This window comes from Aquarana catesbeiana, linkage group LG07 (assembly GCF_042186555.1).
Source record: "Aquarana catesbeiana isolate 2022-GZ linkage group LG07, ASM4218655v1, whole genome shotgun sequence".
Taxonomy (NCBI): domain Eukaryota; kingdom Metazoa; phylum Chordata; class Amphibia; order Anura; family Ranidae; genus Aquarana; species Aquarana catesbeiana.
Genome location: NC_133330.1, coordinates 35032365 through 35053787, shown reverse-complemented (window position 1 = coordinate 35053787; position 21423 = coordinate 35032365). Strand labels below are relative to the sequence as shown.

The 21423-nt window shown below is 44.3% G+C and overlaps 1 protein-coding gene across 2 annotated transcripts in view; it reads left to right on the top strand.

The window, feature by feature from the left end:
• The window catches only part of LOC141102917 (matrix metalloproteinase-9-like), a 58051-nt gene that overhangs the window by 14510 nt on the left and 22118 nt on the right, over positions 1-21423 (top strand). Inside the window, exons 1-2 of one of the 2 annotated variants that reach the window (XM_073591956.1) lie at positions 3838-3978; positions 14731-14892. In XM_073591956.1, the coding sequence (XP_073448057.1) occupies positions 3909-3978; positions 14731-14892 (232 nt within the window). In that variant the 5' untranslated portion in view covers positions 3838-3908. Of the gene's footprint in view, positions 1-3837; positions 3979-14730; positions 14893-21423 lie in introns of those variants that run through there. The other variant, XM_073591955.1, reaches the window with a different exon arrangement.

Here is a 21423-nt window from a genome sequence, read left to right as displayed (position 1 = left end):
CCTGCACACGGCGTCACGCTAAGCCACGCCCCTTTCCGTCTCTCAACCCGCACCATCTCTACTTTTTAAAATGTAACAATTCCCGCGCCAGGGCGCAGTTCGGTTCTGCCGTTTGGCAGATCTGACGAGAGGGCGAGAGGACAGAAGGGGGAATTTAGAAAAAAACATATGGGAAGCTCCTTTGTTCCCCGGGGGGGGCAGCTGCAGTAAGGTTTTTTCCACTTGCTAACCTTTCCTGGAATCCAGGAATCCCCCCCTGAAAATGCTTCTGATGGCTGAGACCACACATGCTGTCTGCTGCTGACACAGAGTTGATCTGAGAAGCAACGTAAAAAGGTATGTGCATTTAAACCCTCTAGTGGAGAATTTAGGCATGACAACATTTCACTCACAGAAGAAAACCATAGGTGGACTTTTTAAAATTCCTAGGCTTCTTCACTTACTTTATCCCTGCCGCAGGATTCTGCTGATATCAGACAGATCCAACCTTCACCCATCATGGCGGGCTGCGTTTAATAAACCTTCAAGGACCGGGCCCCTTTTAATCGGGGTTCCACTCCCTTGGACCTGTATAGCACCCTGCTAGAAAAACTTTATGGTAATGTGAGCATGACCAAAGCACTGGATCCAAGGGTCCAGCCCTCCAAGGAGAGGCGTTACAGGCAAAACCTTGTTCTTCCTATACGAGGCCTGGATACCAACCACTTTGGCCTCAGTGGCACTTTGGATGGATCCAGTCTGTAGAAGCTGGTTTTAATCCAGAAGAGGATCCTTCCAGCAGAGCTCTCAGAGCACATCTTTAAAAGTGATCAACACCTTAGACACTGGAGAAAAAACTGAGGTACTCCCGGTAATGGGAGGGGTTATATAGGAAGTGAACTTCCTGTCTTGGGTGTGCCAGTGTCCATCACCTGAAGGTGGCCTATATACCCACATAGTAATTACTATGCTGCTCTGTGTCCTGTGATGTCTGATAAAGAAAATAGTTTCTGCAGCTGGTCAGTGGGTGGTCTTAAAGTGTTACTAAACCCGGGAGCCTGCATTCACTGTGTCTGGTCTCCCACAGTACACAGAACATGGAAATGCAATCATTTCAGTAAATATAAACTGCTAAATACCCTTTCTCATCAGCAGTATATAGTCTTGTGACTTATATCAGTGTTTGGTTAAAGCTTGTAGGAGGAGTTTTCATTCTCCTCTGTCCTATAAGGCTGCATGCCTGACCCTCTGTCTGGACAGTGCTGATTGGCCCTGTGCTGATCATGTCCACTCTCCCAAGAAAGAAAAAAACTCTCTAGCAGTGCACACCAAACTGAGCATGTGCAGCTTGCCCCCGAGGCTCTGTTCTATCAGGAGATGGATTGGGGACAGTGGAAGAAGAGGAGGATCAGAGAAGGCAAGATCAAACTGCCTTTTTACACAATGTAGATGATTAACCCTTTAGGTTCCACAATGAGTATACCTAGTTTTACTGCATGTACAGACTGATTTTACTATTGTGGGTTTAGTAACACTTTAAAGGGGGATTGAAGAGAATATGTGCCTGTTGTATACAATGCACACATAAACCACAATCCTTGCACCCACAAACTACTTATTACTGTGCCACAACTGACAGTCTCACAGACACAAATAAACATCAGGACAAAGTATCATTTTTTTGTAATGAACTAATTCCCTACCAGGCCAATTCTGACATTTCTCTCCTACATGTAAAAATCATAATTTATTTTGCTAGAAATATACTCAGAACCCCCAAACATTATATATTTTTAAGCAGAGACTCTAGAAAATAAAATGGTGGGTGGTAGAGCAATTTTTTTTTATGTCACACAGTATTTGGACAGCACATTTTTTGCAAACTAATGAATTTTAGTGAATACAAACACAATGTAATACCCATTTTTGTAGAATATAAAAGTTAATGTTACACTGAGTAAATAGTTACCAAACATGTCCCACTTTAAACTTGCGTACATCCCCGGAATGGCACCAAACTACGATACCTAAAAATCTCTATAGGTGACCCTTTAAAAGCCTTTTTTAGGTTACCAGTTAAGAGTCACACAGGTGGTTTGGTGCTAGAATTATTTCTCTTGCTCTGAAATTCGGGACAATACCTCACATGTGTGGTGCGGCCGCCATTTACAAATGCATGTGGGACTTACATATAAGTTTGCTTTTGCACGAAAGCACAGGGAGGCGGAAGTGCTTTAATTTTTTTTAATTATATTTTTTATTTTACATTATTACTTTCTTACTCTTACATTTTTACAAGTCTTTATTTTTTTCCCATCACTTTTATTGCTATCATAATGGATGTGGCACTTTTCTCCTGTCCACGGACATGAACAGACAGGAGAAAAGTGTCTGTTTTTTCACAACTGTCTTTATGTGGATATGCTGGCTGGGCTCTGTGAGATTGTCTCAGGCACTCAACCTTCACAGATGCAGCCAGCCACTGCAGAAAGCTTTTACTGATGCACAATGTCTATTGGTTACCCAGCCCAGCACCCCCTAGATCAAACCATGATGGAGGCTCTTAATGGAAGCACTATACAGAATGACCTTGATATTGCAATGTGGCTTCCAAATTCATTACAGATGTGCACCCAAAACCTCTGTTTTGAATGCAGGTTGTTAATGTAAATTCTTTATACACCAACGGCCCTTCTGATCACCAGTCAGCACCAGTGCAATCCAGTAACAGTGCCAACAATATTAAAACCCATCACTCCACTGTCATGGATCACTCTACTACTGTATATATCAGCCACACCCTGTCTGTTATCTGACTTGTGTAATAATCTGCAGAGAAAAGTAAGGGCTTGTGTATCAGAGTTCCCCATTCAGAAAGCCACTGTGTGCTAAAGATGAGCTTGGGGACTCTGGGGGTATTTTGCCCAAGAGGCTCTTCTTGGGTAAGTTGACTATGGTCTAAACCAGTGGTTCTCAACAGCTGGGCCTTGGTCCACTGGCAGAACATGGGTTCCCTCCTCCTGGTTCAACTACCTGCAGATCTAACAACTGCTCACAGTGCCTCCCAGGTCCCAAAGTGCCAACCAAACCCCCATAGAGGCTCTCAGTGCCCCTTATGGCCCCCTAAGAACCCTTTGTTCCCACATACCACAGTGTCTTCCAACATCCCGCAATGGTGGGAGCAGAACCTCCAGCCCCCATAGTACCTTCAAAAGCATACCACATTGCCATTTAGCCCCCTTTCCCCTCAGTGCCCTCCAATCTCCCACATTGTCTCCTGGGGAGACCCCAACCTCTCCGGAGACCCCATCCCCCATAACTGACCTCATTTCCTACAGGATCACAAAATTTTCTGCAGAGTCCCCTGACCTCCTCCAGGACCTTCAGCTCCCAACAGTGTCACCCAGCCCCATCCAGAACCTTCTAGAATTTTGATACATATGTGTATTCCCATACTTTAGTTGTGTGCATATAAACGTTTTGTTTTATAATGTAGGGGCACGGAAGGTTTTGGAAGAATTTACCAGGCCCTGGTATCATTAAGGTTGGGAACATCAGGTGTAAGCTATGTGTGAGGGTGTCCCCAAACCACTTGAGCTATATTGGACAGATGACCCTTCAGGTATGATAATGCCATTGCACTTCTGTCACCCCACCTTACAGGAAAATCATTGTACATAAGACACAGTGCTAAGTAAATGTTTGCTATTGCTGTAATATTTGCAGTAACTTTTATTTATCCTAGTCCTTTACACTACTAGCTATAATTTCTGTAATAGAAGCCTTATGTGCATATTGGCATACATCCTACCAAAAACATTTTTCACTGGTACTGGTACTTATAACCTCAGTTTACCAGTGAAGGGCTTGTCTAATTGACAGCCTTTATATAAGTGGATGTTGAAGGCTTCTGCAGGCAAAAAGTCAAGATGAATCATTACTTTGGCTTTGTGCTGTTCATGTGCATTGGATGGAGTCTTTCCCATGCAGCGGACACAAGTGAGTATATCTATAACTAATACAAGTGTGTCCATTCGTTGAACAGGATGAATGGCGAAGTGAGCAAGTGCAGAGGCGTGAGGGTGAAGGGTGACTGCAAATGGGTGGTAATGAAATAGGGTGTACAAGGGGTCGTAGGTGCAGTTGTGAGAGAGGGTGTAGGCACAGTGGTTAGGAGGGTAAACAAGGGGGTGTAGGCACAGAGGTGGGAGGTGGTGTACACGGGGGGTAGACACAGCAATGAGAGGGCATGTACAGGGGAATGTAGGCACAGTAGTGAGATGGGGTGTACAAGGGGGTACATGCACAGTAGAGAGAGGGGGCATGCAGGTATGACAGTGAGAGAAGTGTACAGGAGAGGGGTGTGAAGGCATGGTAGTGTAAGAGGGAGTGCGGGCATGGTAGTAAATGTGGAAGGAACAGATTTTGTTTTTGAGTGGGGGTGCGCCCCTGTGCTCCGGGTAATTCAATTTTTATTAATTATTATTTATTATTCTGAATATTAATTTAACCGCTTGCCGACCACGCTATAGCCGAATGATGGCTGCAGCATGGTCAGATAACTCTGGGAAGGTGTACTATGACGTCCTCCCAGAATTGTGCTCCAGCGCGCCCCCTGGGGCGCGCACCCAGAAATATCCGTGACCGCCGGGTCCGCATCATGGATCACGGTAAACGGCCGCTGATAGTGGCCGTTTACCGCGTGATTGCCCCGTCAAATGACGGTACGATCACTTGTAAACAAACCATCACGTCCGGTTCCTCTCTCCCCTCTGTATCAATTGGTACAGAGAGGAGAGAGATCAGAGGCAGCAGCGCTGTGGGCTGGATGTGCAGTGCTCACAGCGCTGATATGTGATAACTCCAGCACTCATCAAGCCATCAGCCATCCATCCTCATTAATACTCAGCCATCCATCCTCAGCAATACTCAGCCATACATCCATCCTCAGCAATACTCATCCATCCATCCTCAGCAATACTTATCCATCCATCCTCAGCAATACTCATCTATCCATCCTCATCAAAACTCATCCATGCTCAGCAATACTCATTCATGCTCAGCATTACTCATCCATCCATCAAAGCTCAGGCATCCCATCCATAGACAGCCGTACTCAGCTATACCCAGTCGCACTCAGCCGTACTCAGCCATACTCAGCCGGACTCAGCCGCACTCAGCCGTACCCAGCCGCACCCAGCCGTACTCAGCCGTACCCAGCCGTATCCAGCCGTACTCAGCCATACTCAGGCATACTTATTCATGCTCAGCCATCCCCATCCACGGCTCATCCATCCCCATTCATGCTCATCCATGCCACATCAGTTCTCATCCATGCCACATCCATGCCACCAGAGTTCCTCACAAAATTGTAATAGGTAGTCAAATTAGATTTGACATTTATACCCCTAGAACACCTGACGGTGCTCCCTGCATGTTGGGCCTCTCTATGTGGCCAGGCTGTGTAAAAGTCCCGCACATGTGGTATCGCCGGACTCAGGAGGAGTAGGAAAATCTATTTTGGGGTGTAATTTTTGGCATGTACATGCTATTTGTTAGAAATATTGTATAAATGAACAACTTTGTGTAAAGAAAAATGTGTTTTCATTTTCTTTACACATTTTCCAAAAACTTGTAGAAAAAAAATGAAATGTTCAAAAGATTTATTATGCCTCTTAGATTATACATTTGGTTGTTTTCTTTCCAAAAATGGGGTCATTTTTGGGGTGTTTCCATTGTCCTGGTGCTCCAGGGCCTTCAAATTGTAAGAGGTAGTTAAGAAATTCTATGTGTAATTTATGCTCCAAGAACACCTGACAGTGCTCCCTGCATGTTGGGCCTCTGTATGTGGCCACAGTGTGTAAAAGTCTCACACATGTGGTATCATCATACTCAGGAGGAGTAGCAGAATGTGTTTTGTGGTGTAATGTGTGCTATGCATATGCTGTGTGTGAGAAATAACCTGATAATAATAGGATTTTTATAACAGCTTACCTGTAAAATCCTTTTCTTTTGAGGTACATCACGGGACACAGAGCCTCAGTAATTACTGATGGGTTATAGGGTATCATTAGGTAATTGGACACTGGTCACACCCTAAACAGGAAGTTCAACCCCCTATATAACCCCTCCCCTTCCTGGGGATACCTCAGTTTTGTAGCAAAGCAATATAAGTGTATTAGAAGAAAGCGGGACCTCTGTGTCCCGTGATGTACCTCAAAAGAAAAGGATTTTACAGGTAAGCTGTTATAAAAATCCTATTTTCTTTCTCCTACATCACGGGACACAGAGCCTCAGTAATTACTGATGGGATGTCCCAGAGCAATGCTATTTGAGGGGAGGGGACCACACAACCCAGGGTGTAATCAGACCTGAGGACCTCGTACCGCTGCCTGCAGCACACTACGCCCAAAGGCGATATCCTCATGCCTTCCCACATCCACCTGATAAAATCTGGTGAATGTATGGACTGAAGACCAAGTTGCGGCCTTGCAAATTTGAGCCATAGAGGCCGGTGATGCACCGCCCAAGAAGCACTGATAGCCCTTGTGGATTGTGCCTTTATTTGAAAAGGTGGAATTTTCAGTTTCAAATCGTAAGCTTGAATAATAATTTGTCAAATCCATTTTGAAATGGAAGACTTGGACGCTGCCTGTCCTCTATTGGGACCTTCTGGCAGTATGAACAAAACATCCGTTTTGCGAATTTGAGCAGTTATTTCCAGATAGGCCTTGACTGCTCTTACTACATCCAAAAAATGTAGTGACCCTTCTTCCGTAGAACAGGGATCTGGGAAAAAAGGAAGGCAGAACAATATCTTGGTTTAGATGGAAATCTGAAACCACCTTCGGTAAAAAGCTAGGATGAGGGCGCAATACCACTCTATCCTTATGCAAGATTAAATAAGGCTCTTTACAGGAAAGAGCTGCTAATTCTGATACTCTTCTAGCAGAAGAAATGGCTACCAGAAAAATTAACTTTCTTGTCAACAAGACCAAGGGAATTTGACGTATTGGTTCAAAAGGCTGTCTTTGTAAGACTGACAGAACCAAATTCAAGTCCCAGGGGTTTAGGGGCGCCTTAACCGGAGGATTAAGACGCATCACCGCCTGCATAAAGTTTTGGACCAAAGAATGTGAAGCAAGTGGCCGTTGAAATAATACTGATAAGGCCGAGACCTGGCCCTTGATGGTACTCAAGGCCAGCGTCATTACTAATCCCATTTGTAGAAAGTCAAGAATTCTACCTATGACATATTTTCTGGGATGCCAACCCCTGGCTTCCCACCATGATACATAAGTCTTCCAGACTCTATGATAAATGACTCTGGAAGCTGGCTTCCTTGCATTGATCAATGTAGAGATCACAGGACCTGAAAGCCCACGATTCTTAAGAACCTGGATTTCAATAGCCAAACCATTAAATTCAGCGTTTGTAAGGCAGGATGGAATACTGGACCTTGAGATAACAGGTCTGGACGTGACGGTAGGGTTCATGGGGAACCCACTGTCATCCTTACTATTTCTGCATACCAAGCTCTCCTGGGCCAAGCTGGGGCCACCAGAAGTACCGACTTCTTTTCCTGCCTGATCCTGTGAAGGAGTCGTGGCAGTAGCAGAATAGGAGGGAATGCATAAATCAGTGAGAACTGATGCCACGAAATCACCAATGCATCTGTCCCACATGCAAGAGGATCCTTTGTTCTTGCCACAAACTTGTCGATCTTTTTGTTGAATCTGGATGCAAAGAGATCTACATCTGGAACCCCCCTTCTTTGGCATATGGCCCAAAAGACATGGGGGTGAAGAGACCATTCCCCTGGAACTAACCGCTGGTGACTCAAATAGTCCGCCTGCCAGTTCTCTATCCCCGGAATGAAAACTGCCGATATGCATGGCAAATGCTTCTCTGCCCAGACTAAAATCTGGTTCACTTCTCTCTGAGCTGCACGATTCCTGGTGCCTCCTTGATGATTGATATAAGCCACTGCTGTGGCATTGTCGGACTGGATCCTGACAGGGCAACCCTGTAGCCTGAGAGTCCAGGCCTTTAGGGCTAGATATGCCGCACGGATCTCCAGAATGTTGATGGGTAAGGTCCTCTCGATTTTGGACCATTCCCCTTGGACCGCAGACTGTTCCAGAACTGCACCCCAACCCGAAAGACTGGCATCTGTTGTTACCACTGTCCAGGTAACCGGTAAAAATGACTTTTTGCAGATTTTCAGGTATTAACCACCAACTGAGGCTCTGACACACTATAGGAGACAGACGCATTGGAAAATCTAATGCCTGCACTTTCTTGTTCCAGGCAGAGAGGATACTATGTTACAGCAGTCTCGAATGTAACTGAGCATAGGGAACTGCTTCGAATGAAGCCACCATCTTTCCCAGCAGCCTCATACAAAGACGGACAGAAGGACTCTTTTTGGTCCTGACTACCTGAATCAGCTCTCTTAAGGCCCTGATCTTTGCCTGAGGTAAAAATACCTTCTCTTGGCTTGTATCTATGACCAGGCCCAAATACTCTAGTCTTCTTACTGGTTTTAGGAAAGACTTTTCTAGGTTGAGAATCCAACCTAGGTAGTTGACTGTGACTGTGGTCATCAAGTTCCTGCTTAAACAGGCTACCGACCGGTCTATCAAGAGCAGGAGGTCTAGGTATGCTATGACAGTTATACCCTGAGCCCTTAATCTGGCCAGAGGAGGAGCCAAGATCTTTGTAAACACTCGAAAAAAGGCGTCCTTCTATTTCGAAGCGCAAGTACTTTTGATGAGCAGGAAAAAAGGGTACATGCAGGTACGCATCCCTGATGTCTATTGATGCCAGAAATTCTCCTCCCTGTAGGATGGAGACTACTGACCGGATTGATTCCATGCGAAAGGATCGAATCCTTAGGAATCGATTTAGATCCTTTAGATCTAGGATGGGTCTGACATCTCCATTTGGTTTTTGAACCGTAAAAAGGTTGTAATAAAATCCCAATCCTTGTTCTTCCGTGGGAACCACCACAATGACTTTTTGTGACAATAGTCGCTCCAATGCTAGAAGAAGCGACTGCATTTTCTCTGAATCTCTGGGAACATTTGAACTGAGGAAACGAGGAGAGGGGAATTCTTGGAACTCCAGTTTGTAACCTAGAGTTACCGTGGAGATTACCCATCTGTCCTCCTGCCAGAGCTTTGAGAACTGTAGCAGTCTTCCCCCCACCCGAGCGAGCGGGGGCGCTCCTTCATAAAGAGGCTTTTGCGTCTTGTCTAGTAGGCTTCTTCCCCCAGAACTTCTTTTGTCCCTGGGGTCGACTCTGAAATTTATTTCTCAACCCTGACGGAGGAGGCTGTTGCGACTGCCTGGAGGCTGATGCTCCTGGCACCGGGGAAAGAGCCCGTTTGAAAGAGGGACACTTACTCCTTTTCTTAACAGGTAAGAGAGTGCTTTTCCCACTAGAGATCTTTTGGATATAGTTGTCCAAATCCTCTCCAAACAGCCTAGCACCACGAAATGGAAATCCAGTCAGAAGCTTCTTACATGGTGCTTCGGCTGATTAATTTTTCAACCATAAGATTCTACGCATATGCACCAACCCAAGTGAAAGACGAGAGGTTTGGATGATAGAATCTCTGATAGCATCAACAGCAAAACATAAGGCCGCTGGAAGGTTAGCCAATCCCTGGGCCTGCTGTTCAGGTAGAACTTTGAGGACCTGCTTAACATGGTCTCTCAAGTATTGGCTGACTCCGATCGCTGCTACTGCAGGCTGAACTACTGAACCTGCTAGGGAGAAAATATTTTTCAACAGGGACTCCATCTTTTTATCAACAGGATCCCTGAGCATCTGAGCATTGTCTACAGGACAAGTCAGACCTATATTTATGGAGGAAATGGCGGCGTCAACAGCCGGTATCCCCCACATTTTTATAAACTTTTCTTCCATAGGATAAAGTGTTGAAAACTTTTTAGGCGGAAAAATCGTTTATCTTGGTGATTCCACTCAGAATAAATGAGCTTTTCTAGTAAATTATGAACAGGAAAAGCATGTGTTGTTTGAGGAGGCTTCAGTGAACCCAAAAAATAAGAGGGTTCTTTAACTGACTCAGATACGGGTAACTTAAATGTGGAGCAGACCAATCCAGCAAGCATCTGTACTAACACCTTCTCATCCTGAGAAGCTGAAGAGGGCCCTTCTCCACTTGATTCCTCAGAGGAGGAATCATCCGTCCCATCCCGATCCTCTGAAAGGGATTCTTCTCCTTTATCCCAGAGTTCCTCTGCCTGAGGTTCCTGGGTAACAGAGGAAGACCTAGTGTGTTTTCTTCCACGGGAGTGAAGATGCGATTAAGGCCATTAATATTTCCTCTAGTCCATTAATGGTTGAAGGAAAAAAACCTCCTGCGTAATATATACAGGGGCTGAAGTGCCAGAAGCAGATGCAGCCCCTGACCCCGACGGCTCTCCCTGACCGGCCATCCCAGGTCCTTCAGGGGGGGAAGGCGCTGCAGAAGTGGGGTCCTCAGAGCCTGAGGGAGATCCCCTAGAGCCTCTGGTTTTTGGGGTATTTGTACCTCTTCTACCCATAGTGCAAAGCAACAAGGTGGAGGTATCACACAAATAAAACACTGACTGCTGAGCGATGTAGTACAGCAACTGCCGCTGCTACCAATGCCCAGTCAAATGTTTCTATGTAAATGCTGCCTGGGAGAATGCCTGTGTCCCACCTTACATGTGACCGTCAGCTCTGTGTCCCTCCATAGGCTGTATGCACCTGGAAAAGTGTGCTTTTTATAGCCTGTACAGCCTCCTCTGACCACCCCCCTGCTCCCTCCTCGTTTTTTTCAAAAAACGTGTGCCTTCCCGCGTGAGCCGCCTTCCGGGACAAGCATGGAGGGGAGGCTAGGGTGAAGGAGGAAGGAGAGAGGCCGGCAGATGATGGGATCTGCCAATAGTAATGGCGGCGGCGGTAGCGCAAAATACTACTGCCTTTCAGACCACCGTGGCCCCCCTCATTTTTGGGGGGAATATCCCTGAGGAAGAGCCCCCCATCCCATCCTACCTGGAGCTCGGCTGGAGGAGCTGTGCAGCGTGAACACTAAGACAGACAAAATCAAGCATGTGAAGGTATGTGCTCTTGGCAGCCCCCGGTGGCGATAATAGGCATAGCATACATTTACTTAAAGGAGAAACCTACTAGAATTAAAAAATTCTGAGGAATCTCCCTTACCTTATCCAGCTGCAGGGTTCTGTTATACAGACCCAATCTTCACCTCTCACGGTGGGCTTCGTTTGGAAACAATCTTCAGAGACAGAGCCCCCCTAGAAAAGGAGGATCCACAGTTCTGGGCCCGTAAAGCACCCCGCCAGGGATATGGCTAGAAAAACCAAATACTGGATCCCGGGGTCCAGCTCTCTAAAAACACGAGGCCCGGGTACCATTCAATTCAGCCTAAAAAGGACACCTTGAAATGGATCCGGTTTGCATGGCTTGCCCCAGTATAGGATATAGGATATTCCCTTTGGAGCTCAGCACAGCACATCTTTACACGTGACCAACACCTAAGACACTGGCGAAAAAACGGAGGTATCCCCAGGAAGGGGAGGGGTTATATAGGGGGTTGAACTTCCTGTTTAGGGTGTGACCAGTGTCCAATTACCTAATGATACTCTATAACCCACCAGTAATTACTGAGGCTCTGTGTCCTGTGATGTGCGAGAAAGAAATAACAATTTTGTGAAAATAAAGAAAAAAAAAATTGATTTTGCAAAGAATTGTGGGAAAAAATTACAGCTTTAAAAAACTCACCATGCCTCCCACTAAATACTTGGAATGTCTACTTTCCAAAAAGGGATCATTTGGGGGGTATTTGTACTTTCCTAACTTGTTAGGGTCTCAAGAAATTAGATAGGCCGTCAGTACTTCAGATGTGATCAATTTTCAGAGATTGGCACCATAGCTTGTGGACTCTATAACTTTCACAAAGACCAAATAATATCCATTAATTTGGGTTATTTTTACCAAAGATATGTAGCAGTATAAATTTTGGCCAAAATTTATGAAGAAAAATTACTAATTTTCAAAATTTTATAACAGAAACCAAAAAAAATTCTTTTTTTTTTTTTTTTACAGAATTTTTGGTCTCTTTTCTTTTATAGCGCAAAAAGAAAAAAAAAACAGCAGTGAATAAATACCACCAAAAGAAAGCTCTATTTGTGTGAAAAAAAAGGACAAAAATTTCATATAGGTACAGTGGTGCATGACTGAGTAATTGTCATTCAAAACGTGACAGCACTGAATGCTGAAAATTGGTCTGGTTAGGAAGGGGGTTTAAAGAGGAGTTCCCACTAAAAAAAAAAAAAATTAAAAGTCAGCAGCTACAAATACTGCAGCTGCTGACTTTTAATAATCGGACACTTACCTGTCCCAGGGTCCAGCGATGCGGGGGATCGGAAGCCCCGCTCGTCTCCCCCTCCGTTCGGCGGCCCTGGCATTGCAACTGTGGGCGCTCGGCTGTGGCTAGACAGCTGGGTACCCACTGCGCATGCACGAGCGGCTCTGCACGCCGTGATTGGCCGCGCAATCATATGGGACCTGTCACATGTCCCATATGATTGACAAGAGGGAGGGGGCAGAGCTGAGCCCTTCCTGCGCCGAGGGGAAGTGATGTCACCAGCCCAGGCACTGAAGGAGGCAGATTATGAGGGACCCCCTAGCAACAGGCATTTAGATAGCACATCTATTTTTAGTATATGTTTTTGATCCTGTATTTGGATAGTGTGCGGCTTTTCTATTTTAAATACACTGAATGTTAAGAATTTTTTTTGTTTATGAAAATGAAGGAAAACAAGCCTGAAAAAGAAAATGAATGCAACCACCACTAAGGGGACTGGTATCCTGCAAGATATTACATTTTTGTTTTGGGTCAGGATATGGTGTAATTTTTAAAAGCAACAAAATGTGATTATTTTAAATGTTTACATAAGACATGACTAAAAACCAAAAGCAAATAGAAAGATATAAAATCCAATTAGCTGCATTTATTATTTGCTAAGACTCTTTACCCATTCATTGTATTGTATCTATCACTAGCGACATCATGTGGTGAAATATAGGAACTACTGCCTCTACAAGCTGCTCCAAAAGATTATAAGAAAAAAGGGAATACATTTTAATTCAATTGGAAAATACCCTAAAATTCCTAAAAAAAAAATCATGAAACTGTAATATGTAAAAGTATATACCATTAAAGATAAAATCATTAAAACCAATAGTTAAATCAGGGTTTAATGACTTGCCCACTGGGCACTTTCACCCCCTCCTGCGCGGTCATGCAACACTGTACAAAAAGAAACATTTTATTATTTTTTTCACACATATAGAGTTTTCTTTTGTTTGTATTTAATAACCGCTGCTTTTTTAAATTATTTGTTAAACAAATAAAGTCCAAACATTTTGAAAATAATAATAATAATTTCAAAATTTGTTATTAAATTTGCAAACAGGTCATTTTTCTTTTTCACTGATAAGGCAGCACTGATGGGCACTGATGAGGCGGTACTGGTGGGCACTGATGAAGAGGCACTGATGAGGCTGCACTGATAGGCGGCACAGATGGGCACTGATAGGAGGCATTGATATGTGACACTGATGGGCAATGATAGGTCTGCACTGACTGGCAGCAGTGGGCACAAATTGGCAGCAGTGGTGGACACAGATTAGTAGCACTTTTGCAGAAGCCGATTACTGGCTCTTTGCTCCTCTCCTCCACGCGCTGACAACGTGAGAAGGAGCGGTGAAGAGAGTCGGTAACCAGCTTCTGTTGACTGTTCTGTTGACTTGACCACTGCGACTGGACACAGCTGATCACGTGGTAAAAAGCTGCTAATTGGTTCTTTACCTCAATCTGTGTTCCTAGTAGCGGGCGCAATCACGGGAGGCCGTTATATGACAATTAGATATAAAGCAATTATCCACCTCCTTTCATTACGGGAGATCTCCCTTTTAGACCCCTCTCACACTGGGGCCACCCATGCGTTAGCGGTAAAGCACCGCTTTACTGCTGTTTAAGCTGCGCTTTTCGGCCACTAGCAGGGTGCTTTTAACCCCCGCTAGCGGCCAAAGAAGGGATTAAAAACACCCATGTTGCGGCGATTCCGAAGCACTTTTCAGGTGCTTCAAACGCACTGCCCATTAATTGCAATGGGTAGAGGCATTTTGGGAGTAGTGTATACAGCGCTCCCAAACCGTCCCAAAGATGCTGCTTGCAGGACTTTTTCTAGCGTCCCGCTAGATATATCACTCGGGCTTTCACATTCAGGCAGCATAGGAGGCAGTTTTCAGGCACTTTACAGGCGCTATTTCTAGCGCTAAAATGCCAGAAAACTGCTTCAGTGTGAAAGGGGGTCTAAAGATTCGATCCCTTCCAATGTTTGCTGACCTTATCTGCTCCATAGAAAATGAGGTGTTTGGGGTCCTTCTCGTGTACCAACTTAAAATGGCCTCCAAAGGCATCAATGTGTTTATTAATTGGACAGGTTTCACTTTTTATATGTAATTGGGTTACAGTTAACTAAGCCAATAGTTCTCAGCAGTCATTTTTCTTCTACACTATAAAAGCTCTGATGGCTAGTATGGGATTCCGTGCATTATTACTCTTTTTACTCTTCCTTGATATGTTTTTGTATCATTATGTTTATAGAGAAGGACTTCTGTATATTATTTTCTCTTGCTTGGTAACTCTATTATACTTTTTTCCACAGAGACTTATACTGTAGATGGTCAGCTCTGTGTCTTCCCATTTCTTTATAAATCCACGTGGTATATGGACTGTACTGGCGATGGAACCTCTGATGGGCGTATCTGGTGCTCTATAACAGCGGATTATCATAAGGATAAGAAGTGGGGATACTGTCAGCTAAAAAGTAAGTGTTGTGTTTGGTCTTGCTGATGATATGCTGTGGGTTTATAGAATCTCCATACTTATCTTTACATTAACAGGATAGTTGTGATGTATAGGCTCCAGAAGCTTACAGATATTATCTGTGTTTAATTCCTATTTAAGCAATGGGCATTAGATCACAAAAAATATTTCTGAACCTTATTAATGTCTGTTAATATGACTTCACATTTTTTTCTTCCTTGAGATACTTAAAGTATATGTAAACCGTCATCTTGTCAAATAACCCATTCCATTTAAAATAGAAATTAAAGGCAAAACATTTGTGTATAGATACATTTTAAATATTTTTTTTCCATTTTTTACAAGTGATCACATTCCCTCTGTTTTCAACTGCATGAGAGCTGGGGGAGGAGAAACAACAGCACACTGAGCTTCCCAGTGAATGCCTGTGCAGGGGAGGGGGGGGTGTCAGGATAGGTCTGATCATTGGAGGAGAGCAGGCACTGGTCATGCTGTGCTCTCATGGCTAGTGTGGTCAGTTTTGAGGGAGGGACTTTCAGAGGGAGTGGCAGGAACACCAGGGATTCCACACAAAGGAAGTAATACAAAGAGAACAGGATACTTTCTCATACAAGTACATGGTACAACAGGCACAGATCAGGAATATGAAATGCTGGGTTTACATATTCTTTCATGTAATTTTTTTTCCTACCTCATATTTCTTTTGTATTACCTGTTTAAAGGGTAGTCATAGCAATAAGTAAGCATCCCAGAATCCCTATAGATCAGGGATAAGCAATTAGCGAACTTCCAACTGTTGCAGAACTACAACTTCCATGAGGCATAGCAAGACTCCGACAGCCACAAGCATGACACCCAGAGGCAGAGGCATGATGGGACTTGTAAATGTGCAACAGCTGGAGGTCCGCTAATTGCATATTCCTGCTGTAGATGATCATATTCCCAGGTCGTGGTCTCCTTTCGGCATGGAAATTAAGCCAGGAGAACAGTAGTGATGAAAATAATACAAAAGAGAGTGTGCACCGACTTGTGCATTACCAACATAATTATTTATTTACAATTTAAAGTGGTTGTATATCCATTTTTTAAAATGCTTACCTACAGGTACGCCTATAATAAGGCTTACCTGTAGGTAAAATGAATATCTCCTAAACCCGTACGGTTTAGGAGATATTCACTATGCATGCAGCAGCTGACGTCAGCGGTGCATGCGCTCTGAATGCCCGGCTGAAGGTCCGACGCTGCCGGTGCTTGCCGGGAAGAAGACTCCCACGCGCATGTGCAGGAGTGACATCATAGCGGCTTCAGCCACTCACAGCGCCGGAGCCCCGAACCCGGAAGACCCTCGGCGTGGAACGGGGTTAGATACCGACGCCTCGTTCTAAGGTAAGTATTTCATAATGAGCTAGTATGCGGTGCATACTAGCTCATTATGCCTTTGCCTTACAGTTTTGTTTTTTGCGCGTATACAACCGCTTTAAAAGTAATCTACTTACAAGCTTTTGCCAAGCAAAGGCAAACACAATACTGCCAACAAGACCATCTCAAGATCCACAGTCCTTAGCCAGTGGTATGGGAAGCCCTTGTAGCATCCAAAGGTTAACGCGTCAAGCTCTCTTCATCAGAGTTTGGCGCTGATGACGAGAGCTCATTTATAATTTATAAATAGGTTAAAAAATAAGGGTCTCAACACTGTACCTTGGGGTGCACCCAGTGGGGGCCCATCCATAGGGGGTGCAGGGGCGCCGCCCCCCTCTCCAGGCAGTCACAAAAAATTTATTTTTTTAAAATGTCCCTTAAAAAAAAAAAAATAGAAAAAAGGTCCTTAAGTGCACTGTGTTCGGGCGCTGGACACAGTGCACTATGGGAAGCACCACATCTATGCAATCACGAGATTGCAGACGAGGCGCTTCATTTGCGGGCTTTTGTCCCTCCTTGTGGCGCATTCCATCGTGCCGAACAGCTTCCACCAGGCGCCCGTAAAATGTATTACTACGGCCGGGTGCTTTGATTGACATTCGAGTTAGATGTCACTTCCGGTTTCCCCTGTTCCAGTGTGCCTGAGCGGAGGAAGCGTGAGGAGCGGACTCCTGACACAGTGAGGCTGCATTTGATGGGGCACAGTGAGGCTGCATTTGATGGGACACAGTGAGGCTGCATTTGATGGGGCACAGTGAGGCTGCATTTGATGGGGCACAGTGAGACTGCATTTGATGGGAAACATTGAGGCTACATTTGATGGGACACAATGGCTGCATAAGATGGGCACAGTGGCTGCATAAGATGGGCACAGTAGCTGTATTTGATGGGGCAAAGTGGCAGCATTTGATATGGCACAGTGGCTGCGTTTGATGCGACACAGTGAGGTTGCATTTTATGGGACACAGTGATGCTGCATTTGATGGGGCACAATGAGGCTGCATTTGATGGGCACCGTGGCTGCATAAGATGGGCACAGTGGTTGCATAAGATGGGCACGGTAGCTGTATTTGATGGGGCACAGTGGGAGCATTTGATGGGCACAGTGGGAGCATTTGATATGGCACACAGGCTGCATTTGATGGCACAGTGGCTGCGTTTGATGGGACACAGTGAGGCTGCATTTGATGGGGCACAATGAGGCTGCATTTGATGGGCACAGTGGCTGCATAAGATAGGCACAGTGGCTGCATAAGTTGGGCACAGTGGCTGCATAAGATGGGCACAGTAGCTGTATTTGATGGGACAAAGTGGGAGCATTTGATATGGCACAGTGGCTGCGTTTGATGGGCACAGTGGCTGCATTTGAAGGGCACAGTGACTGCGTTTGATGGCACAGTGGCTGCGATTGATGGGTTTTTTTTCAGAATTTTTTAGTTTGTTTGCACCCCTCCAAAAATTTTGAGCACCAGCTGCCACTGGGTATACCACTGATAAGCTTAGACCATTCAGAGTAAGAATCATTAACCACTACTTCCTGAATCCGCTCTTTTAGCCAGTTTTCTATCCATTTACAAACTGAATATTCCAAGCCTATAGACTTCAATTTACACATTGGCTGTGTGTGGGGAACTGTGGCAACTGCCTTTGCAAAATCCAACTATAATATACTAATAGCCATTCCCTTGTCTAAGTTTTTGCTTATTTCCTCATAAAACTAAATCAGATTTGTTTGACAACATCTGTCTTTTGTGAATCCATAATGTTCATTGCTTAAAATATTGTTTTCTAGAAAAAATTCTGACACCGTGGGAACCAGTGACACTAATACAGTGATCCATGCTAAAAAATATGCACTCTCACTGTACTAATGACACTGGCTGGAAAGGGGTTAAACATCTAGGGCGATCAAAGGGTTAACTGTGTGCCTATCCAGTGTTTTACTGTACTATGTGTGCTGCTTGTACTCAGGGAAGTGATGGATTTTATTCCCTGCTTTACAGGGACACAAAATCCTACCCTTCTCCCCTGTCAGAATGAAGATCTGCCTTGTTTACAGATCTCCATTCTGTGTCTCTGTCTGACAATCGGCGGGTGCCAGTGAACATCCAGTGCTCAGCACCTGCAGACCAGCCTCGGCTGTAAATATTCACAGCAGAAGCAGGCTGGCGGCAGCGCGCACATGCAAACCCCCTGGGCGGAAGTGCAGAATAACGTATATATATATATATATATATATATATATATATATATATATATATATATATATATATATATATATATATATATATATATATATATATATATATATACATAGTTCTGTATATCTGCTATGGGGCCGTCCTTAAGCTGTTAAATATAGGAACCACATTGGTATTTTGCTATTTCAATGGTACCACACCCGTCATTAAAGAGAAGGCAGTCTGGGTGGCAATCCACAGATACAGTGGAGGAGTGAGTGTAGCCACCCTAGGACAGAAAATGTGCTACTGGCAGAATCACCAGGTGAAAATAAAGGAAATATAAACAAAAAATAGGTGTGCAAGTCCTTTAAATTAGTAGTAAGAAAGTGCAAAGATAAAATATCTAATTCAATACAATATATCAATAAATGTTAAGCAACGATAGTGCATAAACAGAAAGTGGCATCAAGAATCAACATAATGTATAAATAAATAGCATTATATTTCTGTACAAAGAACAAGTCAATATGACTGCAAAAAAAAAGTGTATGTCCCCTTAAATGTGAAAAAGCTCTAGATAGAATGAAAACACAATTGTTTCAAAAGAGGTGATGTGTCAAACATACTGCACACAGAACAGATGTCATCAGGGAAAGAGAGCTCCGTTCTGTGACAAAATGCATTTAGTGGGATCTGGCCCACTGGCGTCTCCATGGTGATGCTTTACAAAGTAACTCAATAATTGTAATGAGACACGTAAAGCACCACCATTTAGACATCGGCTGGCATAATGATGTCACTGGTCAGACTCCGGCCAAAGTGTTTCGTCAAAGTATAGTGCTCTCTTCTACTGACGAAGTGTCCTCTGTGTGCTGTGTGTTTTGAGCACATCACCTCTTTTGAGAATAATGTTTTGGTTCCATTTTGATTTTTTTCATATTTAAGGGGACATGCACTCTTTTTGCAGTCATATTGACTTGCTCTTTGTATTTATGTTAAAATAATACAGTCAGCGCAAAAATAAAAATAACACGAAATATAAGCTGCTGTACACTGAAGGTAAACATATAAAACCTCTGGAAACATATAATGCAATAAAGCAGTGCAGTGCTAGACTAAAGTCTATTGACACAGTCCCTTTAAGATAAGTTGTAGGTAGGAAACAGTTCTCCACTGTAATGATAAAGGTGCTCAAAAGTATTCCATGCAGTGCTACGCATCCGTGATACCACCACCGGCCAGCCAAACCGCTCACCTCAGCAAATGGACCCCTGAACTAACAGGTAGGTCAAACCAGCATGTACCACGCTAGGTGGAAGGGAATGGAGACTTGTCTGGAGAGATGGTCCCACGGTAGTGGAGATGGCACTCCAAATTGCAGATCATATCACATGTAATACAAATGAAGATACATAGTGCACACTGCGTGGCTAAAATAAATGTCATTTATTAAAAATATAAGGTACTCACAAGCACAGCACTAAGCCCTAGTGCTGGGATACAGGTAAAATATCATCAAAGGATAACGTGGGTTAAATGGCGGCTGCAGTGATGTCAAAAAGCTCCCGCACGCGTATCGTCCTCCTCTGGACTTCATCAATGGTTAGACTAACCGCTGATGAAGTCCAGAGGAGGACGATACGCGTGCGGGAGCTTTTTGACATCACTGCAGCCGCCATTTAACCCACGTTATCCTTTGATGATATTTTACCTGTATCCCAGCACTAGGGCTTAGTGCTGTGCTTGTGAGTACCTTATATTTTTAATAAATGACATTTATTTTAGCCACGCAGTGTGCACTATGTATCTTCATTTGTATTACATGTGATATGATCTGCAATTTGGAGTGCCATCTCCACTACCGTGGGACCATCTCTCCAGACAAGTCTCCATTCCCTTCCACCTAGCGTGGTACATGCTGGTTTGACCTACCTGTTAGTTCAGGGGTCCATTTGCTGAGGTGAGCGGTTTGGCTGGCCGGTGGTGGTATCACGGATGCGTAGCACTGCATGGAATACTTTTGAGCACCTTTATCATCACAGTGGAGAACTGTTTCCTACCTACAACTTATCTTAAAGGGACTGTGTCAATAGACTTTAGTCTAGCGCTGCACTGCTTTATTGCATTATTGCTCTTTGTATTGAAATATATTGTTATTCACTTATACATTTGCCGACCATGCAGTAGTAATTTTATTGCTGGCCAGAGGCTCCCCCAGGCAGTTGAACTCCTTGTTTTACAGGTACATGTGTGCGCCCCCTGCCTCTCATGCTGTGATTGGACACAGCACAAGTTCATCAGCAGACTCGCAGCCAATGGATTTGTTTGTGAGCCTACTGATTGCTGTGTCCAATGACAGCACAGATCTGTGTGTGTTAGTAAACACCCAAGCAGATCTGGCTGGTTCTTTCTCCCTGATTTCATTTACCATTCAGAGCTGAAATCAGGGAAGAAAGCCAGCCAGTCTGTGAGTAAACGCAGCACACATAGGCTTGTTAGGCACACAGTTAACCCCTTTGATTGCCCTCCTGATCACCCCTGTCACCCAGCCAGTGCCATTAGTACAGTATCAGTGTACAGTAATAATACTGATTACGGTCACTAGTGATGTCAGGTGGTGTCAGTTAGCATCCTTCCCAGCCAGTGCAGTGCCAGTCCCTGATTGCCCACCACACTATCACAGTCACATTATAAGTCTCTGATTACTGCCATTACTAGTATAGTGTCTGTCCGGGTCAGTATCCTGGTTGTGACGGATCTCGGTTACCCCATCTGGGCACCTCTGCCAGAACTGTGTCTCCTGTTCTCCAAACGCACCCTCAGCCGGCAGACTCGCCATACCCAGCCCTTAACCCCTAATCATGAGGCAAACCACACAGATGTTGAGGGTTAAATATGCAGAGCATAAACTGTTTATTAAGTACAAAACA